General features: G+C 43.7%; 1 protein-coding gene across 2 annotated transcripts in view; it reads left to right on the top strand.

The window, feature by feature from the left end:
- Positions 1 to 25,867, top strand: part of trappc9 (trafficking protein particle complex subunit 9) — a 320,599-nt gene that overhangs the window by 10,966 nt on the left and 283,766 nt on the right. The window contains exons 3-8 of one of the 2 annotated variants that reach the window (XM_061882642.1): positions 500 to 645; positions 705 to 830; positions 3,706 to 3,732; positions 3,980 to 4,101; positions 8,740 to 8,865; positions 16,658 to 16,874. In XM_061882642.1, the coding sequence (XP_061738626.1) occupies positions 500 to 645; positions 705 to 830; positions 3,706 to 3,732; positions 3,980 to 4,101; positions 8,740 to 8,865; positions 16,658 to 16,874 (764 nt within the window). The remainder of the gene's footprint in view (positions 1 to 499; positions 646 to 704; positions 831 to 3,705; positions 3,733 to 3,979; positions 4,102 to 8,739; positions 8,866 to 16,657; positions 16,875 to 25,867) is intronic. The other variant, XM_061882643.1, reaches the window with a different exon arrangement.

Genomic DNA, 25,867 nt, shown 5'->3' with positions numbered 1-25,867 from the left:
TAATGCCAAAGTCTAGCCTCCTGAAAGCATGTGATCAACTCCATCCTTCCCATTTGGCGTCTATGCCTTTTATACAGAACAGCAATGCAGGAAACATGCCGGTTTACCCAGACATTGTAAAAGCAGATTATGGTTCTGTAGGCAACACCAATATTGTTCTATTACCAAGTTGGAACTCTTGGGAAATAGCTGGGATCAATTGTGTCTCCCTCGCTGTGTGTTGGTGCCTCTTATACAGAGCAGTAATGCAGGGAAAATGGCGCCAGTGTAAAAAGGAGGGTATGGTCTTAATGATGGCAACACTCCTTTTAGATTGCTTGGACATGTCGGCATTGTCCTCAGGTTTTTATGTATGAAAGGCACCGACAGAGAAGTGGGCCCAGCAGTTTTCCGTCTTCTGCCCTGTTGTGTTGACAGCAGCTGTGAGGAGTATTTACACGCGAGGCTGTGGTTCTGTGTAACATGCACAGGTGGCTAAGTGGCGTCTGTGTGTCTTCAGGCATTACAAGAAGCGCTGCCAGGGCCGCACCAGGAAGCACGTGGGCGACTTGTGTCTGCAAGCGGGCATGTTGCAGGACGCCCTGGTCCACTACCACATGGCGGTGGAGCTGCTGCGGGCCGTCAACGACTTCCTGTGGCTGGGCGGTGAGTTTCTTCTCCCCTTTCTGCTGTGTTCTTCTTGACACGCTCTTGTTGTTGCGCAGCCGCCCTGGAGGGTCTGTGCTCCGCCTCCGTCATCTTTCACTACCCGGGGGGCACGGCGGGCAAGACGCCGGCGCACAAGACCACTGTCACCCAGGCGGCAGATGCCGGGAAGCGCCACAGACCAGGTAAGTATGGCCAAGTATTGCCATACTGATATTGGAGCAACTCAACTGCAGAGAGCATCAGGCTGATTTTCTCAGCAAAGCCACTTTTTGAGGAGATCCCGCCTCCATTTCCTCCCATTGGTGCAAAACCACTTCCTCTAGCTCCCTCTTTACGCAGCCTGTTGTTTATTAACGTCCACTCAACATGCTCGTCTTACTAATTAATCGCACCCCCAATCACCATTAATTACAATCTTCATGGTTTCCCCCCCTTTCTTTTTGAGCGTTATTTGCTCCACCGTGTCCATCAAAAGTCCTCATTCACTTGTATTGATTAGGACTCATTCAGAGGTGGATTCCAATCACTTTTCAATGCTCTTTCTACGACCTCTGCATGTGTGTTTGTAGTACAGCCTTTCTCTCCGCTTACCATCATCTTCTTGTGTCATCTTAAAGGAAAACTGCACTTTTCTTGGAGTTTTGTATGTCAGAATCCTTATAAATTGTAACAATCTAAGCCAGGGGTGCCCATTACGTCGATCGCGAGCTACCAGTCGACCGCGGGGGGTGTGTCAGTCGATCTCCAACCAGGCTTCAAATGCTAGAGTTGTATTATTAAATAGAGTTCGGTGTCTAGCAGGACCGATAATCAGCATTTCCGTTTTTTTGGCGTTGAGTTGCAAAAAGTTAGCGGACATCCATTGTTTAATTTCATGAAGACACGCCTCCAGCTGACTACAATCCGGCTTGTTGGTCAGCTTTAGGGGCATGTAGAGTTGGGTGTCATCAGCATAACAGTGGAAGCTAACACCGTATTCATGGCCTGCAAATAATGCAGATCTCAATTCAATGTAAAAAAGTGTGGTGGAAATAGAAGAACATGGTGGATGACAAGACCCCAACATGCAAAGCTGATCCGAGAAAGTTGGAGCAATAGTTGTTTTCTCACTGCTTACCACCCATGCCTCACACACTGCATGCACTCATCAAAGCCAAAGGTGGTGCGACCAGGTTGGAGTCATTCTTACTCAGTGGCCTAGTGGTTAGAGTGTCCGCCCTGAGATGGGTAGGTTGGGAGTTCAAACCCCGGCCGAGTCATACCAAAGACTATAAAAATGGGACCCATTACCTCCCTGCTTGGCACTCAGCATCAAGGGTTGGAATTGGGGGTTAAATCACCATAACTGACTCCTGGGTGGTGCACCGCTGCTGCTCACTGCTCCCCTGATCAAGGGGATGGGTCAAATGCAGAGGACAAATTTCGCCACACCTAGTGTGTGCGTGACAAAAGCCAGGGATTGTACTAAAGGTGTGTGTGTGTGTGTGTGTGGATTAAAACACGCAATATGTGACCTGCACTCAAGTAAAACTGTATGGCATTTGTAAAATAAGATTACATTGTGTCAAAACAATTTCCAGTGAGGGTTGGACTCCGCCAAGGCTGTCCTTTGTCACCCATTCTGTTCATAACTTTTATGGACAGAATTTCTAGGCGCAGTCAAGGCGTTGAGGGGTTCCGGTTTGGTGACCGCAGGATTAGGTCTCTGCTTTTTGCAGATGATGTGGTCCTGATGGCTTCATCTGGCCGGGATCTTCAGCTCTCACTGGATCGGTTTGCAGCCGAGTGTGAAGCGACCGGAATGAGAATCAGCACCTCCAAGTCCGAGTCCATGGTTCTTGCCCGGAAAAGGGTGGAGTGCCGTCTCCGGGTTGGGGAGGAGACCCTGCCCCAAGTGGAGGAGTTCAAGTACCTAGGAGTCTTGTTCACGAGTGGGGGAAGAGTGGATCGTGAGATCGACAGGCGGATCGGTGCGGCGTCTTCAGTAATGCGGACGTTGTACCGATCCGTTGTGGTGAAGAAGGAGCTGAGCCGGAAGGCAAAGCTCTCAATTTACCGGTCGATCTACGTTCCCATCCTCACCTATGGTCATGAGCTTTGGGTCATGACCGAAAGGATAAGATCACGGGTACAAGCGGCCCAAATGAGTTTTGGTTTCTCCCTTAGAGATAGGGTGAGAAGCTCTGCCATCCGGGAGGAACTCAAAGTAAAGCCGCTGCTCCTCCACATCAAGAGGAGCCAGATGAGGTGGTTCGGGCATCTGGTCAGGATGCCACCCGAACGCCTCCCAAGGGAGGTGTTTAGGGCACGTCCAACCGGTAGGAGGCCACGGGGAAGACCCAGGACACGTTGGGAAGACTATGTCTCCCGGCTGGCCTGGGAACGCCTCGGGATCCCCCGGGAAGAGCTAGACGAAGTGGCTGGGGAAAGGGAAGTCTGGGTTTCCCTGCTTAGGCTGTTGCCCCCGCGACCCGACCTCGGATAAGCGGAAGAAGATGGATGGATGGATGGATGTGTCAAAACAATGAATTTAAAGTATTCAAGTAGTTTACATATGTCCTAATATATTATAACACTAATATATAGACCTGAATTCATTTTCATTTTATCTTGGCTCTTTGAAACCCAGTGAGTATACAAACAAAAAGTTGCCATTTGAACTTTGGATGTGTTTTCAGCCCTTTTGAATCCAACATTTGATGAGGAAAACTCCTGTTCCAGCACTAATTGGCAGTTCACTGTAGGTGGAAACCAGGGTCTTGTAGATAAGATGAGGTGGTTGGGTCATGTCGGACAAGAATCGTGCAGAAAAGAATAATGGTAAAGTGGATTAAAAGGGGTCCGGAACTTCTCCCTGCACAAAAGCTCAACACTTGTCTAGTGTTTTACATGCTGTGAAAAGTTCCAGGGAGTGCAAATAAAGAAAACAACCTTAAACAACCTCCCTTTATCACATGGGCACTCTGTGATGAAGGTGCATAATATATAAGAGGAGGGGGTGTTGTGACTAACACTGCTAACATTGTGTGATGGACTACCTTCTTTCTGTGTCTGTAGGGGCTCAGGAGGTTCTCATTGACCCAGGTATGACCTCTCTAACCCAACCTTCTAGTCTTCTCCCTCCCACCATCACGCTGCTTGTTGTAGAGCCTCCAGCAGGGGGCAGCACAGCACCACTTGTGCTTGATGCCACTTGTTGAAGGCTCACTTCTGCCCTCATCCTAACATCAACTTGTATTTGTTGACCTCAGTCTTTGTGTCCCTTCCGCCACCTTCCTTTGTTCATTCCAGCGTCCCCGACTAATTACTTCTCATGTTTCTGTGAGCGTAGGCGCCCTCACCGCCAACGGCATCAGCGCCGACACCAGCGCCGAGATTGGACGGGCCAAGAACTGCTTGAGCCCCGAGGATATCATCGAGAAATACAAAGAGGCCATCTCATATTACGGAAAGGTATTGGAAAATGGAAGGAGTTTTGAGGGCATAGAATATGTTTGCAGCCCTGAATTAAAATAGTCTGTTTTATTTCAAGTACTCACAGCTTTTTTTGCTTGATGGTAACACTTTTCTGAACGGGATACGTTTAAAGTGTATTTAATGCCGGCCCCTAAGTGCCCAAAGGGAGTGTAGAGAAAAAGCACAAACGGAGCGTGACAACGCCAGAGTTTTTTATGCTCTGGAATTTTGATGGGTAAAACTCAGCTTTTTGGTTAGTTTTCTAAAAAAAATCGTGACCTGATCATGTTTTTAAACCTTATTTAACAAAAAAAAAACATGGTTTGTTTCATTTCAAGCAGCAGTAGACTTCAAAGATTCTCTGTAGAACATGGCAAGGCAAGGCAACTTTATTTATATACCGTATTTTTCGGAGTATAAGTCACTCGAATATAAGTCGCACCTGCCGAAAATGCATAATAAAGAAGGGAAAAAACATACATAAGTCGCATTTTTGGGGGAAATGTATTTGATAAAACCCAACAGCAAGAATAGACATTTGAAAGGCAATTTGAAATAAATAAAGAATAGTGAACAACAGGCTGAATAAGTGTAGGTTATATGAGGCATAAATAAGCAACTGCTATGTTAAGCTAACATATTATGGTAAGAGTCATTCAAATAACTAGAACATATAGAACATGCTATACCTTTACCAAACTATCTCTCACTCCTAATCCATAAATCCAATGAAATCTTATACGTCTAGTCTCTTACGTCAATGAGCTAAATAATATTATTTGATATTTTACGGTAATGTGTTAATAATTTCACACATAAGTCGCTCCTGAGTATAAGTCGCACCCCCGGCCAAACTATTAAAAAAACTGCGACTTATAGTCCGTAAAATACGGTAGCGCCTTTACAACAATTTTTAAATTGGACCAAAGTGCTTTACAGGTTATAAAGCAGGGGTGCCCACACTTTTTCTGCAGGCGAGCTACTTTTCAATTGACCAACTCGAGGGGATCTACCTCATTTATATATATCATTTATATTTATTTATTTATGAAAGAGACATTTTTGTAAACAAGTTAAATGTGTTTAATGATAATACAAGCATGTGTAACACATATAGATGTCTTTCTTTCACAAAGACAAGAATATAAGTTGGTGTATTACCTGATTCTGATGACTTGCATTGATTGGAATCAGACAGTAATGATGATAACACCCACATTTTCAAATGGAGGAGAAAAAAAGTTGTCCTTTCAGTACAATACCACATGAAAGTGGTTGGTTTTTGGCATCTAATTCATCCAGCTTCCATACACTTTACAAGAAAAACATTGGCGGCAAATTCCGTAGCTTGTTTGATTGACATTCACGGCACCCGAGGGTCTTGTGAGATGATGCTGGCTGCTGCCTGTTCATTATTATGAAAAAATGACAGAGAGGAAGGCGAGCAACACTTTTTATTTCAACAGACTTTCGTGCCGTCCCTTCCGTCAAAACTCTAAAGGCCGACTGCACATTTCCTATCTTCACAATAAAAGCCCTGCTTCATGCTGCCTGCGCTACAAAATAAGAGTCTCGGAAAGCTGGCGTGCACAAGTGATGTGCACGCCAGCTTTCTGAGGGATCGCTTGTGCACGCCAGTTTTCCGAGACGCTGTATTTAGTTAGCGCAGGCAGCATGAAGCAGGGCTTTTATTGTGAAGATAGGAAATGTGCAGTCGGCCTTTAGAGTTTTGACGGAAGGTACGGCGCGAGAGTCTGTTGAAATAAAAAGTGTTTCTCGCCTTCCTCTCGGTCATATTTTCATAATAATGATCTTGCAGCAGCCAGCGTCATCTCACAAGACCCTCCGGTACCGTGAATGTCATATAAGTGACGTCTTGGTGAAGATTGATGATCACTAATTTTTAGGTCGATTTTTTTTAAAAGCCTGGCTGGAGATCGACTGACACACCCCCCGCGGTCGACTGGTAGCTCGCGATCGACGTAATGGGCACCCCTGTTATAAAGCATAGAGCAAAAAAACCAAAAACAAACAAAGAACATAAACAATGCATAAGCTAAATAAGATAGTGCAAAAGCAATACGGTGAAAGGGTTCCAATAAAAAGTAAAATTGTAAGATAAAAATAATGAAATAATAAAAGTGCGACAAACTGAAAAGAAAAACCTAAAGCGGAGGGGGGGGAGTAGAAATGGTGGTCCAGTGGGCGGGCTCAGCTCAGGTTAAAGGCCAGCGAGAAGAGATAGGTCTTAAGAAGGGGAGGGGGGGAACTAGAAGTGGTGGCCCAGTGGGCGGGCTCAGCTCAGGTTAAAGGCCAGCGAGAAGAGATAGGTTTTAGGAAGGGGAGGGGGGGGAACTAAAAGTGGTGGCCCAGTGGGCGGGTTCAGGTCAGGTTAAAGGCCAGCGAGAAGAGATAGGTCTTAAGAAGGGTTTTGCAGGATGTTTCCTGGGCTCCATGCAAGTGTGTGCTGACGGTGAAGAGAATTATAATAAAGGTCTGATCTATCACTATATTGATGAACACATGCTTTATCCCATTGAAATGCATTGGGCTTGGTGCTGGGATTTTTTTCTAAGTGTGTGAACGAAAGAGGCTAAGGAGGCTGGAAGTTAGGCCTCTCTCGTTGTTGTACTTAGGAAAAATCCCGTTTTTTTGGCTGGCATTTTTTCTAAGTGCCTAATGGAAGAGGCTAAACAGGCTGGAGGTTAGGCCTCTCTCGTTGTTGTACTTAGAAAAAATCCCAAAAGTGGACACTGACAAAATAACGCACGTTGACACTTAGGCAAAAAATCCAACTTTTTGTGAACGAAGGAGGCTGGAAGTTAGGCCTCTCTCGTTGTTGTACTTAGAAAAAAATCCCGTTTATTTGGCTGGGATTTTAGTGCTACTGGTGGAAGGGAGCTACATACACCCTTTCATTGTAATGTGTTTGTGAGCAAGGGCAAATACACAAAATGTAAAAAAGAAAAAGGAACCCCAAAACTTTCTGTGGCGGTCCAAATTTCAATTCTGGTGGCCCTCCACAAATATTTGAATGTACAGGAAACACTGCTATTTTTACTCCTGGACCGCTGCACACAAAAGGAGAAAATTGTCAAAAGATGCATCCCTGCTCAGGGTTTCCCATGTATTGTCAATATACTTGTGGCGGTGTGGCCGGGCTGCGCTTAAAATGGTGTCTTCTTATAATTTTCATAATCGTTAACGATGCGGTGTGGCGGCTGTCTTTGTTCCGTGGCCACAATGACATGCAAGGGGAAACCCTGGAGTTGTTAAGACAAGCCATGCAGACAGTCCCATTATAAAGTGTTTTTGAGCAAGGGGGAAACACGGAAAATCTAAAAAAAAAATTGAAAAGCGAAGCAAAAATAATATCCCTAATAATACTAGTTTAAACATATAATAATACTAATTGATACATATCCCTAATAATAATTGTTTAAACATATCCTAATAATACTAGTTGATACATATCCCTTATAATACTAGTTAATACATATCCCTAATAATACTAGTTGATACATATCTTTAATAATACTAGTTGATACATATCCATAATAATACTAGTTTAAACATATAATAATACTAATTGATACATATCCCTAATAATAATTGTTTAAACATATCCTTAATAATACTAGTTGATACATATCCCTAATAATACTATTTAATACATATCCCTAATAATACTAGTTATTACATATCCCTAATAATACTAGTTAATACATATCCCTAATAATACTAGTTGATACATATCCATAATAATACTAGTTTAAACATATAATAATACTAATTGATACATATCCCTAATAATAATTGTTTAAACATATCCTTAATAATACTAGTTGATACATATCCCTAATAATACTATTTAATACATATCCCTAATAATACTAGTTAATACATATCCCTAATAATACTAGTTAATACATATCCCTAATAATGATTGTTTAAACATATCCTAATAATACTAGTTGATACATATCCCTAATAATACTTGTTAATACATATCCCTAATAATACTAGTTAATACATATCCCTAATAATACTAGTTAATACATATCCCTAATAATACTAGTTAATACATATCCCTAATAATACTAGTTAATACATATCCCTAATAATACTAGTTAATACATATCCCTAATAATACTAGTTAATACATATCCCTAATAATACTAGTTAATACATATCCCTAATAATACTAGTTGATGCATATCCCTAATAATACTAGTTAATACATATCCCTAATAATACTAGTTAATACATATCCCTAATAATACTAGTTAATACATATCCCTAATAAAAGCAGTATAACCCCAGTGCTTAGCGAAAGCTGAATACTCTCATTACCTGTTGAGGACCTTGTACTTTATCTTCATTATTATAATTGCCTTCCCTCAGCCCCCTTACCTGTAGCCACTTCATTCACAATGAAATTACACAGCCATTCACTTATTAATTGAATTTTAATAATCAGACAATGAGTGTGGAAGTGTAGGGAAATGAATGAATGGATGACAAGATAAAAGGCATGAAATGAAAGTTGTGGTCGTAGAGAGCCAGCAGAGCGGTGGTAATGTGGTCTTACCGTGCAGCACAAACTTCTTGACTTCTCCTTCATCTCCCACCTAGTACAAGAACGCCGGCGTCATCGAGCTGGAGGCCTGCGTGAAGGCCGTGCGAGTGCTGGCCATTCAGAAGAGGGCCAGAGAGGCCTCGGAGTTCCTGCAGAATGCTGTCTACATCAACCTGGGACAGGTACAGCTCTCTGCTTGGGAATAGTCTGTGCCCTGAAAACCAAAGCAGTTATTTGATGTCATTTTGCAGCACAAGTGGCTCCAGGCCTGAGCTTACACGTCAGTTGACATACCCTGGGAGAATTGATCATTTCTAGGCCTTTCTTTACAGAATATGAATGACAACTCATGGTTAATTGTTGGGTGAAGGTAGTGATTGGCAAACAACTGGTTACTCTCCTTAAAGGCCTACTGCATTGAAATGTTCTTATATAAACGGGGATAGCAGGTCCATTCTACGTGTCATACTTGACCATTTCGCCATATTTTTGCTAAAGGATTTAGTAGAGAACATCCACGATAAAGTTCGCAACTTTTGGTGCTGATAAAAAAGCCTTGCCTGTACCGGAAGTAGCAGACGATGTGCGCGTGACGTCACGGGTTGTGGAGCTCCTCACATCTGAACATTGTTTACAATCATGGCCACCAGCAGCGAGAGCGATTCGGACTGAGAAAGTGACGATTTCCCCATTAATTTGAGCGAGGATGAAAGATTCGTGGATGAGGAAAGTGAGAGTGACAAAGACTATACAGTGGGAGCAATTCAGATGTTATTAGACAAATTTACTAGGACTATTCTGGAAAATCCCTTATCTGCTTATTGTGATACTAGTGTTTTAGTGAGATTATATGGTCGTACCTGTACAACCTGAAGGTCGGCCCCGCACCTTTCTTCAGCACCAGTCGACGGGTGGTGGCAATGCCCATCTCTGCCCTTCGCAAGGGACCCTCTTCCAAACAGGATCGTTCGAAATTAACGCTGCATAGTACGCTGTACTTTGTGTGTGTGTGGTCCAATCCAACCGTGTTCGCGTGACCGCTTTGTTCCATAGTAAAGCTTGACTGTCATCTTTCAGGGATGTAAACGATGAAACACCGGCCGTGTTTGGGTTGGGGCGGTATAGCCTGGTTGGTAGAGTGCCCGTGCCAGCAACCTGAGGGTTGCAGGTTCGATTCCGCCATCCTAGTCACTGCTGTTGTGTCCTTGGGCAAGACACTTTACCCGCCTGCTCCCAGTGCCACCCACACTGGTTTAAATGTAACTTAGATATTGGGTGTCACTATGTAAAGTGCTTTGAGTCACTAGAGAAAAGCGCTATATAAATATAATTCATTCATTCATTGCTAAAGGCAGCCGCAACACACCGCTTCCCTCCTACAGCTTTCTTCTTTGACGTCTCCATTATTCATTGAAAAAATTGCAAAAGATTCAGCAACACAGATGTCCAGAATACTGTGGAATTATACGATGAAAGCAGACGACTTATAGATGGGATCGGTGCTGGAAGAAAATGTCCTCTACAATGCGCGTCATCATACTGCGACATTTCAGCAGGATAATAATACTAGTTAATACATATCCCTAATAATACTAGTTAATACATATCCCTAATAATACTAGTTAATACATATCCCTAATGATACTATTTAATACATATCCCTAATAATACTAGTTAATACATATCCCTAATAATACTAGTTAATACATATCCCTAATAATACTAGTTAATACATATCCCTAATAATACTAGTTAATACATATCCCTAATAATACTAGTTAATACATATCCCTAATGATACTATTTAATACATATCCCTAATAATACTAGTTAATACATATCCCTAATAATACTAGTTAATACATATCCCTAATAATACTAGTTAATACATATCCCTAATAATACTAGTTAATACATATGCCTAATAATACTAGTTAATACATATCCCTAATAATACTATTTAATACATATTCCTAATAATACTAGTTAACAATGAAACACCGGCTGTGTTTGTGTTGCTAAAGGCAGCCGCAATACACCGCTTCCCTCCTACAGCTTTCTCCTTTGACGTCTCCATTATTCATTGAAGAAATTGCAAAAGATTCAGCAACACAGATGTCCAGAATACTGTGGAATTATACGATGAAAGCAGACGACTTATAGCTGGGATCGGTGCTGGAAGAAAATGTCCTCTACAATGCGCGTCATCATACTGCGACGTTTCAGCAGGATAATAATACTAGTTAATACATATCCCTAATAATACTAGTTAATACATATCCCTAATAATACTAGTTAATACATATCCCTAATAATACTAGTTAATACATATCCCTAATGATACTATTTAATACATATCCCTAATAATACTAGTTAATACATATCCCTAATAATACTAGTTAATACATATCCCTAATAATACTAGTTAATACATATCCCTAATAATACTAGTTAATACATATCCCTAATAATACTATTTAATACATATCCCTAATAATACTAGTTAACAATGAAACACCGGCTGTGTTTGTGTTGCTAAAGGCAGCCGCAATACACCGCTTCCCTCCTACAGCTTTCTTCTTTGACGTCTCCATTATTCATTGAAAAAATTGCAAAAGATTCAGCAACACAGATGTCCAGAATACTGTGGAATTATACGATGAAAGCAGACGACTTATAGCTGGGATTGGTGCTGGAAGAAAATGTCCTCTACAATGCGCGTCATCATACTGCGACGTTTCAGCAGGATAATAATACTAGTTAATACATATCCCTAATAATACTAGTTAATACATATCCCTAATAATACTAGTTAATACATATCCCTAATAATACTAGTTAATACATATCCCTAATGATACTATTTAATACATATCCCTAATAATACTAGTTAATACATATCCCTAATAATACTAGTTAATACATATCCCTAATAATACTAGTTAATACATATCCCTAATAATACTAGTTAATACATATCCCTAATAATACTATTTAATACATATCCCTAATAATACTAGTTAACAATGAAACACCGGCTGTGTTTGTGTTGCTAAAGGCAGCCGCAATACACCGCTTCCCTCCTACAGCTTTCTTCTTTGACGTCTCCATTATTCATTGAAAAAATTGCAAAAGATTCAGCAACACAGATGTCCAGAATACTGTGGAATTATACGTTGAAAGCAGACGACTTATAGCTGGGATCGGTGCTGGAAGAAAATGTCCTCTACAATGCGCGTCATCATACTGCGACGTCTCAGCAGGATAGTCCGGCGTGAAATTTACAATTGCATTTTAGTAAACTAATGTTAATATTTCATCATTGATATATAAACTATCAGACTGTGTGGTCGCTAGTAGTGGCTTTCAGTAGGCCTTTAAATCTAAACGTGAAAGAAAGTATCCAAATGACTCTGATCAAAAGTTGACATACCCCAAGTGAGTTTGACCTGATAACACGCACAAACTGGTTTGAATCCGGGTTCCCATCCTCACCTGTGACCTGTTTGTTGGTAATTAAAGGTCAGTGAGTTTCTGGGCATCTTACATCCAGTGCTGCACAGACAAAATGGTCTTTGGAGAGGAAAAGGTCATTGAAGTGCATAGAAGAGGAAAAGGGTACAAAAAGTACTGCCAATCAGCAGTGTTCAAACGCTGATTAAGAAGTGGAAAATGAGGGATTCTGTTGAAACCAAACCACAGTCAGGGAGACCAGAAAAGATTTCAGCAACGACTGCCAATAAAATTGTTCCACAAATAACTTCAGCTGGAATACAGGATTCTGTAGAAAAAAGTGGTGTTGCTATTTCAAGATGTACAATAAGGAGGCACTTGAGGAAAAATGGGCTGCATGGTCATGTCGCCATGGGGAGGAGACCCTGCCCCAAGTGGAGGAGTTCAAGTACCTAGGAGTCTTGTTCACGAGTGAGGGAAGAGTGGATCGTGAGATCGACAGGCGGATCGGTGCGGCGTCTTCAGTAATGCGGACGTTGTATCGATCCGTTGTGGTGAAGAAGGAGCTGAGCCGGAAGGCAAAGCTCTCAATTTACCGGTCGATCTACGTTCCCATCCTCACCTATGGTCATGAGCTTTGGGTCATGACCGAAAGGATAAGATCACGGGTACAAGCGGCCCAAATGAGTTTGGGTCTCTCCCTTAGAGATAGGGTGAGAAGCTCTGCCATCCGGGAGGAACTCAAAGTAAAGCCGCTGCTCCTCCACATGGAGAGGAGCCAGATGAGGTGGTTCGGGTATCTGGTCAGGATGCCACCCGAACGCCTCCCTAGGGAGGTGTTTAGGGCACGTCCAACCGGTAGGAGGCCACGGGGAAGACCCAGGACACGTTGGGAAGACTATGTCTCCCGGCTGGCCTGGGAACGCCTCGGAATCCCCCGGGAAGAGCTAGACGAAGTGGCTGGGGAGAGGGAAGTCTGGGTTTCCCTGCTTAGGCTGTTTCCCCCGCGACCCGACCTCGGATAAGCGGAAGATGATGGATGGATGGATGGATGGTCATGTCGCCAGAAGACAGGCATTTCTGCACAAATGTCACAAAGTATCCTGCTTACATTAGGCCAAACAGCACACACACCAGCCTCAAAACTTCTGGAACAAAGTCCTTTTTGGAGTGATGAGACCCAAAATTGAACTTTAAACGATGAAGGCTACATTTGGAGAGGAGTGCACAAGGCCTACGAGGAGGGGAAGTGTGAGCTCCAGCCTCGGCCACACAGTGATGGCAAGATGAATGCAGCATGTTATCGGAAATTACTGGAGGAACATTTGCTCTGACCAGCTTTGACAGTGATCCAAAACACAAGGCCAACCAAGTGAAGGTTCTCAATCTTCTGACCTGTGAGGAAATCTCAAAGGTGCATTTCTTGAGCCCAACTACTTAAAGAAACTGGAGGCTTTTTTTTTTCCAAGAAGAATGTGCTAAAGGACCTCACCCACAACTACCACAAGAGACTTCAAGCGTCGTTGATGTTAGAGGAGGGCAATAACATCTGTCCACTTTTGCTACTTTCTTGTGTCATTTACATTTGAAAAGAGGAAACTGTCAATCAAAAGCCTCACCCAACAATGAAGCAGGAGTGCTTAGCATTCATGTTCTGGGAAGAGACTTATGAGCACAAGTCTATGTGAGCCTCAGCATCATCTTTATATGCTACCGTATTTTTCAGACTATAAGTCGCAGTTTTTTTTCATAGTTTGGCCGGGGGTGCGACTTATACTCAGGAGCGACTTATGTGTGAAATTATTAACACATTACCGTGAAATATCAAATACCGTATTTCCTTGAATTGCCGTTGGGGCGCTAATTAACTTAAAACCTCTTCTCACTCCGGTGTTTACCAAAGGCATGTGGTAAATTTAGGCCTGCGCTTAAAAATTTGAGTGTGATGTGAGGATACCATCATGAAAAGCAAGAGCAAGGGACGGCGTGGCGCAGTGGGAGAGTGGCCGTGCTCAACCCGAGGGTCCCTGGTTCAATTCCCACCTAGTACCAACCTCGTCACGTCCGTTGTGTCCTGAGCAAGATACTTCACCCTTGCTCCTGATGGGTGCTGGTTAGCGCCTTGCATGGCAGCTCCCTCCATCAGTGTGTGAATGTGTGTGTGAATGGGCAAATGTGGAAGTAGTGTCAAAGCGCTTTGAGTACCTTGAAGGTAGAAAAGCGCTATACAAGTACAACCCATTTATAACCCATTTATTTAATAAAACAAACTTTATTATGGTCTTACCTTTACTTATAAATGAAGTCCATGCGCAGCTCCTTCTGATCAAAAGCATCGATAACTTGTTTCTATAAATCTTCCTTATCTTCCTTTATTACCTCCTGTTTCAACTGAAAGTCCAGTTTAGAAAACAGTTTTATTTTAGATATGTAATCCTCCATGTTAAAAGTGCAAGCGAGAGGAAACAATAAACGATTGCTGCTTGTTGTCACTTCTTCTGCAGCCGAGTAGTCGCAAGAAGGATCACTAGCGCCCTCTACCACCAGGAGGCGGGAGTCATTTAATGACTCATATTTGACACACGCAGCTACGGTATATTAATAAAACATAGCTGCTTACTGCTCTTTTTAGCATATTCAATAGCTTGGACCTTAAATCCTACTGAATAGCTCTTAATCTTCTTGTCTTTATGTGATTTCAAATGATTGAAGTCAGCCTCCTCCATTTTGAAAATGATGACAGGTGAAGTGTCACTCGTGACGTGACGAGTTTGACCCAGCGGAAATTCTAGGCATATGCTAATTATTTTGCGAAACGAGTTTGACCTGGCGGAAATTCTAGACATGCGCTAATAAAAATAATATTTTGCGAAACGAGTTTGACCTGGCGTTAATCCTGAGCCGGCGATAACGCTAAGCGTGCGCTAATTATTCTGCGAAATGAGTGTGACCCAGGAGTAATTCTAGGCAGGCGCATACTATATACCTGGCGGCAATTCAAGGAAATACAGTAATATTATTTATCTCATTGACGTAAGAGACTAAACGTATAAGATTTCATGGGATTTATGGATTAGGAGTGAGAGAGAGTTTGGTAAAGGTATAGCATGTTCTATATGTTCTAGTTATTTGAATGACTCTTACCATAATATGTTAGGTTAACATAGCAGTTGCTTATTTATGCCTCATATAACCTACACTTATTCAGCCTGTTGTTCACTATTCTTTATTTTAAATTGCCTTTCAAATGTCTATTCTTGGGCTTCACGGTGGCAGAGGGGTTAGTGTGTCTGCCTCACAATACGAAGGTCCTGCAGTCCTGGGTTCAAATCCAGGCTCGGGATCTTTCTGTGTGGAGTTTGCATGTTCTCCCCGTGAATGCGTGGGTTCCCTCCGGGTACTCCGGCTTCCTCCCACTTCCAAAGACATGCACCTGGGGATAGGCCCCTCCCACCTCCAAAGACATGCACCTGGGGATAGGTTGATTGGCAACACTAAATGCTCCCTAGTGTGTGAATGTTGTCTGTCTATCTGTGTTGGCCCTGCGATGAGGTGGCGACTCGTCCAGGGTGTACCCCGCCTTCCGCCCGATTGTGGCTGAGATAGGCGCCAGCGCCCCCTGCGGCCCCAAAAAGGGAGTAAGCGGTAGAAAGTGTTGGGTTTTTTTTCAGATGAATTTCCCCCAAAAATGCGACTTATATATGTTTTTTCCCTTCTTTATTATGCATTTTCGGCAGGTGCGACTTATACTCCGGAGCGACTTATACTCCGAAAAATACGGTATTTGCACTGCCCGTGCAGTGTTCTGAACTCCTGTTTTCAAGCAGTGTTGTATTGAACGGGAACTTTCACAGTGACTGCAAACAATGAATGTTTGCTAGCTCAGCATGTGATTCAGGTATCAACAATGTTTTAAAGTAGTCAGTACAGTAAGACGCTGTTTTTAAAGTGGTCCTTCAATGTGAAGTGAAGTGAATTATATTTATATAGCGCTTTTTTCTAGTGACTCAAAGCGCTTTTACATAGTGAAACCCAATATCTAAGTTACATTTAAACCAGTGTGGGTGGCACTGGGAGCAGGTGGGTAAAGTGTCTTGCCCAAGGACACAACGGCAGCGACTATGATGGCGGAAGCGGGAATCGAACCTGCAACCCTCAAGTTGCTGGCACGGCCACTCTACCAATCGAGCTATACCGTCCCTATATGTGCCATGTTTGTTGTGATTCATAAAATTTTTCTTGGTATTTAGTATTTTTCATACGAGAAGTAGATTAGAAACATATCTGTGATGAATCGCAATCAATTATTTTAATTGTTTGTTTGTGCTTGTCAATAGTTTGCGATGAGTCATCAAAACCCCCCGAGTGTATTGTAGAGCTGTGTGAGAAATTTCAAGCCAATGGGACTTGCGGTTTGTTCAAGGTGTTGTGTCAAGAGAATAAGAATGTGTGCGGCGCTTCAGGAGGAGATGCTGGAAGCCCGCAAAGTTCCAAGCATTCATGTGGCTCTTCTACCTTCAGCTGTCCGAGGAGGAGAAGATCCAGCGCTACAGCATCTTGTCCGAGCTCTACCAGCTCATCGGCTTTCGCCGCAAGTCGGCCTTCTTCAAGCGCGTGGCGGCCATGCAGTGTGTGGCGCCCACCATCCCTGAGCCTGGCTGGAGGGCCTGTTACAAGCTGCTGCTAGAGACGCTGCCTGGCTACAGTCTCTCCCTCGACCCCAAGGACTTCAGCAAAGGTACTAGTCCCATTACTCGCTCATATCTGCACATGACCAGTGCCATCATGTCCATATAGTGAGTGAATGTTGCACATGACCAGTGCCATCATGTCCATATAGTGAGTGAATGTTGCACATGACCAGTGCCATCATGTCCATACAGTGAGTGAATGTTGCACATGACCAGTGCCATCATGTCCATATAGTGAGTGAATGTTGCACATGACCAGTGCCATCATGTCCATATAGTGAGTGAATGTTGCACATGACCAGTGCCATCACTCGCTCATACCTGCACATGACAAGTGCCATCATGTCCATACAGTGAGTGAATGTTGCACATGACCAGTGCAATCATGTCCATATAGTGAGTGAATGTTGCACATGACCAGTGCCATCATGTCCATACAGTGAGTGAATGTTGCACATGACCAGTGCCATCATGTCCATATAGTGAGTGAATGTTGCACATGACCAGTGCCATCATGTCCATACAGTGAGTGAATGTTGCACATGACCAGTGCAATCATGTCCATATAGTGAGTGAATGTTGCACATGACCAGTGCCATCATGTCCATACAGTGAGTGAATGTTGCACATGACCAGTGCCATCATGTCCATATAGTGAGTGAATGTTGCACATGACCAGTGCCATCATGTCCATATAGGGAGTGAATGTTGCACATGACCAGTGCCTTCATGTCCATATAGTGAGTGAATGTTGCACATGACCAGTGCCATCACTCGCTCATACCTGCACATGACAAGTGCCATCATGTTCATATAGTGAGTGAATGTTGCACATGACCAGTGCCATCATGTCCATACAGTGAGTGAATGTTGCACATGACCAGTGCCATCATGTCCATATAGTGAGTGAATGTTGCACATGACCAGTGCCATCATGTCCATATAGTGAGTGAATGTTGCACATGACCAGTGCCATCATGTCCATATAGTGAGTGAATGTTGCACGTGACCAGTGCCATCATGTCCATATAGTGAGTGAATGTTGCACGTGACCAGTGCCATCATGTCCATATAGTGAGTGAATGTTGCACGTGACCAGTGCCATCATGTCCATATAGTGAGTGAATGTTGCACATGACCAGTGCCATCATGTCCATATAGTGAGTGAATGTTGCACATGACCAGTGCCATCATGTCCATATAGTGAGTGAATGTTGCACATGACCAGTGCCATCATGTCCATACAGTGAGTGAATGTTGCACATGACCAGTGCCATCATGTCCATATAGTGAGTGAATGTTGCACATGACCAGTGCCATCATGTCCATATAGTGAGTGAATGTTGCACACGACCAGTGCCATCATGTCCATATAGTGAGTGAATGTTGCACATGACCAGTGCCATCATGTCCATATAATGAGTGAATGTTGCACATGATTGATGATGTCATGCAGTTTATAAGTCCAAGGTACAGACAGCTTTACTAGACAAATACTTTTTTCCCACAAGTGCCTCTTCAGGCACAAAGAGAGAGACCCAAGTCTTCATGATATGTCTCTCTCTCTCATTCTCTCTCTCTCAGCCCGTGGTTCTTTGTAGCCACTCCACAGCTTTTTTCGAGTGCTCGCAAACACAAAAGATTGCGCCGGGAGCGAACACAAGCGCTCAGGGTCGTTGGCGTCATGCTCATGATCGCTGTTTAAGAGGCACGGTGAGAGGATGTGTGTCATTCCATGGCCGGGTCTTGTTCGCGTGCGGCGAGTAGCAACAATCTGCAAGTTGAGTTAATATGCCAACCTTCTCTTTTCAGCTCATTCACGACTGCGCAAAGCAAAATAGTTGGTATTCCATTTATTTACTATTTATTCACAGTTTGACATGAATATAGATGACAGACAGTAGGTCGGGTTGTATTTTTTTGCCTCAGTCCTGTGAGAATCCTGCGTGTGACGTAAGTAAGGAGCAGGATTTTCCAGGTCTAGCTGCAGGTGGCACATAAGCAGGTAACGCTGTAGCAGGTCAGTAGCGCACACTTTCAATCAATCAATCAATGTTTACTTATATAGCCCTAAATCACTAGTGTCTCAAAGGGCTGCACAAACCACTACGACATCCTCGGTAGGCCCACATAAGGGCAAGGAAAACTCACACCCAGTGGGACATAGGTGACAATGATGACTATGAGAACCTTGGAGAGGAGGAAAGCAATGGATGTCGAGCGGGTCCAACATGATACTGTGAAAGTTCAATCCATAATGGATCCAACACAGTCGGGAGAGTCCAGTCCAAAGCAGATCCAACACAGCAGCGAGAGTCCCGTCCACAGCGGAGCCAGCAGGAAACCATCCCAAGCGGAGGCGGATCAGCAGCGCAGAGATGTCCCCAGCCGATACACAGGCGAGCAGTACATGGCCACCGGATCGGACCGGACCCCCTCCACAAGGGAGAGTGGGACATAGGAGAAAAAGAAAAGAAACGGCAGATCAACTGGTCGAAAAAGGGGGTCTATTTAAAGGCTAGAGTATACAAATGAGTTTTAAGGTGAGACTTAAATGCTTCTACTGAGGTGGCATCTCGAACTTTTACCGGGAGGGCATTCCAGAGTACTGGAGCCCGAAATGAAAACGCTCTTTAGTCCACAGACTTTTTTTGGGCTTTGGGAATCACTAATAAGCCGGAGTCCTTTGAACGCAGATTTCTTGCCGGGACATATGGTACAATACAATCGGCAAGATAGGATGGAGCTAGACCGTGTAGTATTTTATACGTAAGTAGTAAAACCTTAAAGTCACATCTTAAGTGCACAGGAAGCCAGTGCAGGTGAGCCAGTATAGGTATATATGTATGTATATATGTATATAAAGGTATATACAGTATAGGTATATATGTATGTATATATGTATATAAAGGTATATACAGTATAGGTATATATGTATGTATATATGTATATAAAGGTATATACAGTATAGGTATATATGTATGTATATAAAGGTATATATGTATGTATATATGTATATAAAGGTATATACAGTATAGGTATATATGTATGTATATATGTATATAAAGGTATATACAGTACAGGCGTAATGTGATCAAACTTTCTTGTTCTTGTCAAAAGTCTAGCAGCCGCATTTTGTACCAACTGTAATCTTTTAATGCTAGACATGGGGAGACCCCAAAATAATACGTTACAGTAATCGAGACGAGACGTAACAAACGCATGGATAATGATCTCAGCGTCTTTAGTGGACAGAATGGAGCGAATTTCAGCGATATTACGGAGATGAAAGAAGGCCGTTTTAGTAACGCTTTTAATGTGTGACTCAAAGGAGAGAGTTGGGTGGAAGATAATACCCAGATTCTTTACCGTGTCGCCTTGTTTAATTGTTTGGTTGTCAAATGTTAGAGTTGTATCATTACGACCACATCTAGGAATTGATACGACAGGAATTTTCCGATTGTTTGTTTGTTGCTTTGATAAATTGGCACGCATCATAGTTAGCCACCTTAGTAAAACACATGTCCAACTCTGAAACACGCAAAGCAGAAAAAACGTGTTCTAATTTAACTGACTCCTTACCCAGACCAGTAGTCTCGCATCTTCCATTTAAATCCGGCTTCAGGATGGAGGGAAGTGGTGTTCTGTGGGGATTAGCCTTCTGCTTTGTTTTTAGCCCCGCTCGGCATCCGCGTTTCCGATCACACCGCTGGCGTCTGCTCCGTAGACGGCCCCCGCTGCTACTAGACAGGCCGCTGGATGTAGCCGTCGACGTATTCCCGTGCTAGTTAGCACGTTTAGCACGCACGCGTCTATCAGTCCAAAACGGCCCGAAAAGTCCACATCCAGAAGGTCGTACGTGATCACGGAGTGACCACGATGTGAGCCAGCCATAAAGTTTGTAGAATTGTCCGGTATTTCTGCCAAATGTTCCATATTTAGCAGGAGCTCCTCGAGGTCGCAGCCCTTCCAGGGTGTCAAACTCAAATGCACAGTGGGTCAAAATTTAAAACTGAACGAAGCCGAGGTTGAACAAATTAACCCTTTAATAGGGACCCAAACAAGTTTAGCATTGAATATTGACCAAGCAAGGCTTATATAACTTTATAGTGACATGCAAAATCCAGTTTTAAATAATAATAATGAAAAAATACCAATGGCATATCAAATAAAATAAAAATGCAAATTGAATGCCTCTTTTCGGCGGCGGGTTTGAGTTGGGGCGGGGTTTGGTGGTAGCGGGGGTGTATATTGTAGCGTCCCGGAAGAGTTAGTTATGCAAGGGCTTCTGGGTATTTGTTCGGTTGTGTTTATGATTGAGGGAACCCCTCATGAAACAGTTCTTACGGTGCGGATGTTCTCCCGAAATGTGTTTGTCATTCATGTTGAAGATGGACAAATACTTATCAAGTGGAGAATGTCTGCAGTTTGTGGACCACAGCATAAGGTGCAGTGTCTATCTTGAATTGTAAAGATATAAAACGAGTGAAATATCAATACTAGTTTTGTTGGAATTCAGAATGTTTTAGACGTAGACCTAGACTTCCTTTTTATTGCCATTCAAATTTGAACTTTACACCACACGAAATGTCGTTACATAAACTCATGGTAGTGCAGGATAAAAAAAGCAATAAGATGCATATATAATTCAATAAATATATATATAAAATAAATAAATATATATAAATGTATATATCAATAAATAAAGAGATTACTCTACAGATAAATATATTACACTTTTTCATATGCGTCCACGTTTATGGATGTATGTTATATTGTCTTTTTTTATTCCAGTGAGTTAATCCATTTTGGGGGAAATTAAGGGGATAATTGAATTATGATGCGTTCAAGAGTCTTACGGCCTGAGGGAAGAAGCTGTTACAGAACCTGGAGGTTCTGCTTCGGAGGCTGCGGAACATCTTTCTAGAGTCCAGCAGTGAAATCAGTCCTTGGTGGGGGTGGGAGGAGTCTTTGCAGATCTTCTGAGCCCTGGTCAGGCAGCGGCTTTTTGCGATCTCCTGGATAGTAGGAATAGGAGTCCTGATGATCTTTTCCGCCGTCCTCACCACTGTCTGGAGAGACTTCCAGTCTGAGGCTTTGCAGGCTCCAGTCCAGACAGAGATGCTGTTGGTCAGCAGGCTCTCTATAGTGCCTCTAGTGTTTTGATGTTAAGTTACAAGTAAGATTGATAACACATTCATAAAATCACATGTTGATGCAATGTTATTGATTTAAAACAAGCCTTAAATTTCTTTGGACTCGTAAAAGACTTGTTTGGTCAAAATGTTGCATAGATGTCTAACAGACCATCCTCAAGTCTTATTGACGTGCCTCCACTTCAACCACGTCGTCTCCCCATCAGACACATGAGAAGTATACGCTACTTAGATTTACAAATGGCAGCAGCAATGAGCGGAAAGACAAAAAGGAGGAGCTCAATGGCGGACTCGCGCAAAGCATTTGAGGTCCATTTCTACCATGTATGGAGACGTCACAATTATTAGAAATGGTGCAAAAGTATGAAGATTGTTTCTAAATACAGTGGGGCAAAAAAGTATTTGGTCAGCCAGCGATTGTGCAAGTTCTCCCACTTCAAATGATGACAGGGGTCTGTCATTTTCATCATAGGTACACTTCAACTGTGAGAGACAGAATGTGACAAAAAAATCCAGGAATTTTAAATAATTTATTTGTAAATGATGGTGGAAAATAAGTATTTGGTCAAGCATTCAAAGCTCTCACTGATGGAAGGAGGTTTTGGCTCCAAATCTCACGATACATGGCCCCATTCATTCTTTCCTTAACACGGATCAATGGTCCTGTCCCCTTAGCAGAAAAACAGCCCCAAAGCATGATGTTTCCACCCCCATGCTTCACAGTAGGTATGGTGTTCTTGGGATGCAACTCAGTATTCTTCTTCCTCTAAATACGACAAGTTGAGTTTATACCAAAAACTTCTATTTTGGTTTCATCTGACCACATGACATTCTCCAAAATCTTCTGCTGTATCATTCATGTGCTGTCTGGCAAACTTCAGGCGGGCCTGGACATGCACTGGCTTAAGCAGGGGGACACGTCTGGCACTGCAGGATTTGATTCCCTGTCGGTGTAGTGTGTTACTGATGGTAAACTTTGTTACTTTGGTTGTAGCTCTCTGCAGGTCATTCACCAGGTCCCCCCGTGTGGTTCTTGGATTTTTTCTCACCTTTCTCATGATCATTTTGACCCCGCGGGATGAGATCTTGCGTGGAGCCTCAGATCGAGGGAGATTATCAGTGGTCTTGTATGTCTTCCATTTTCTGATAATTGCTCCCACAGTTGATTTTTTCACAGCAAGCTGCTTGCCTATTGTAGATTCACTCTTCCCAGTCTGGTGCAGGTCTACAATTCTTTTCCTGGTGTCCTTCAACAGCTCTTTGGTCTTGGCCATAGTGGAGTTTGGAGTCTGACTGTTTGAGGCTGTGGACAGGTGTCTTTTATACAGATAACGAGTTCAAACAAGTGCCATTAATACAGGTAACGAGTGGAGGACAGAAGAGTTTCTTAAAGTAGAAGTTATAGGAGAGCCAGAGATCTTCCTGGTTTGAAGTGACCAAATACTTATTTACAAATTCTTTAAAATTCCTACAATGTGAATTCCCGGATTTTTTTGTCCCATTCTGTCTCTCACAGTTGAAGTGTACCTATGATGAAAATGACAGACCTCTGTCATCCTTTGAAGTGGGAGAACTTGCACCATCGCTGGCTGACTGAATACTTTCTTGCCCCACATTCTGTGGACTTGTGCAGACCCAAACGAGACAAAACATGTACCAATAGGGAAGTCCTCTTTAAACACTGTCAAGTTGATTCCATGCTATTGAACGTTTGCCGTGAATGAGATATTTGAGGGAGGAAGCTTCTGATTATTCTGCTAACATGAAAAGAGTTGAGAGATCATCATGATGATGACAAAAGTGTGCAAAGTTCTCTTGTGTTCTGCCAGCGGGGCTTCTGCACTAAACATGGCGGGGCATGTGTTGTGGAACAAATGGCTTTTTAAGTAGCACCCGGAACATCATCAGTGACATCACCCGCCTCCACCTTTGCATCTTTTGCTCCTCTTGTCCCTCCTGTGTGTTGACTGCCAGACGCTGTAAAGTCCTTTCGGGGCCCCTCAGTGTTGGCTCCCAGCTGCTGAGTGCAGTTTGACAATGGCTTGTGCTGGAAATGCTTGAGATGGCAGCTGCAGCCAAGTGGAATAAACTTCATGGGCGGACAAGAAGAGAGAGGCGGGGGGGGGAATGCTGACAAGTAAAAAGCATCTTGGATGTGATTGGACATTATTGGAAGTCGGGTTTCAGCGAGATTGTTTTTTTTTTTTTAATTGCTGCAAGTATCTTTTCCTGTCTCCTGCTTCTATTTCTTCTTTGCCACTCAAGTGAGTCAACACTATGGATTCTAGTATCATGTTAGACCCGCTCGACATCCTTTGCTTTCGGTCCCCTAGAGGGGGGGGGGGCCTTTAAATAGACCTCCTTTTTAGACCAGTTGATCTGCCGCTTCTTTTCTTTTTCTCCTATGTCCCCCCCTCCCTTGTGGAGGGGGTCCGATCCGATGACCATGGATGGAGTACTGGCTGTCCAGAGTCGGGACCCAGGATGGACCGCTCGCCTGTATCGGTTGGGGACATCTTTACACCGCTGATCCGCCTCCGCTTGAGATGGTTTCCTGTGGACGGGACTCTCGCTCCCTGTCTTGGATGCGCTTGAACTGGACTCTCGCGGCTGTGTTGGAGCCACTATGGATTGAACTTTCTCAGTATCATGTTAGACCCGCTCGACATCCTTTGCTTTCGGTCCCCTAGAGGGGGGGGGGGGCCTTTAAATAGACCTCCTTTTTAGACCAGTTGATCTGCCGCTTCTTTTCTTTCTCCTATGTCCCCCCCTCCCTTGTGGAGGGGGTCCGATCCGATGACCATGGATGGAGTACTGGCTGTCCAGAGTCGGGACCCAGGATGGACCGCTCGCCTGTATCGGTTGGGGACATCTTTACACTGCTGATCCGCCTCCGCTTGAGATGGTTTCCTGAGGACGGGACTCTCGCTGCTGTCTTGGATCCGCTTGAACTGAACTCTCGCGGCTGTGTTGGAGCCACTATGGATTGAACTTTCTCAGTATCATGTTAGACCCGCTCGACATCCTTTGCTTTCGGTCCCCTAGAGGGGGGGGGGGCCTTTAAATAGACCTCCTTTTTAGACCAGTTGATCTGCCGCTTCTTTTCTTTCTCCTATGTCCCCCCCTCCCTTGTGGAGGGGGGTCCGATCCGATGACCATGGATGGAGTACTGGCTGTCCAGAGTCGGGACCCAGGATGGACCGCTCGCCTGTATCGGTTGGGGACATCTTTACACTGCTGATCCGCCTCCGCTTGAGATGGTTTCCTGAGGACGGGACTCTCGCTGCTGTCTTGGATCCGCTTGAACTGAACTCTCGCGGCTGTGTTGGAGCCACTATGGATTGAACTTTCTCAGTATCATGTTAGACCCGCTCGACATCCTTTGCTTTCGGTCCCCTAGAGGGGGGAGGGGGGGGGGCCTTTAAATAGACCTCCTTTTTAGACCAGTTGATCTGCCGCTTCTTTTCTTTCTCCTATGCCCCCCCCCCTCTCCCTTGTGGAGGGGGTCCGATCCGATGACCATGGATGGAGTACTGGCTGTCCAGAGTCGGGACCCAGGATGGACCGCTCGCCTGTATCGGTTGGGGACATCTTTACACCGCTGATCCGCCTCCGCTTGAGATGGTTTCCTGTGGACGGGACTCTCGCTGCTGTCTTGGATCCGCTTGAAATGAACTCTCGCGGCTGTGTTGGAGCCACTATGGATTGAACTTTCTCAGTATCATGTTAGACCCGCTCGACATCCTTTGCTTTCGGTCCCCTAGAGGGGGGGGGGGGCCTTTAAATAGACCTCCTTTTTAGACCAGTTGATCTGCCGCTTCTTTTCTTTCTCCTATGCCCCCGCCCTCTCCCTTGTGGAGGGGGTCCGATCCGATGACCATGGA

This window comes from Nerophis ophidion, linkage group LG21 (genome assembly GCF_033978795.1).
Source record: "Nerophis ophidion isolate RoL-2023_Sa linkage group LG21, RoL_Noph_v1.0, whole genome shotgun sequence".
NCBI classification, from domain to species: domain Eukaryota; kingdom Metazoa; phylum Chordata; class Actinopteri; order Syngnathiformes; family Syngnathidae; genus Nerophis; species Nerophis ophidion.
Note: the sequence above shows the minus strand (reverse complement) of the source record. Positions and strands in the feature narration are given on the sequence as shown.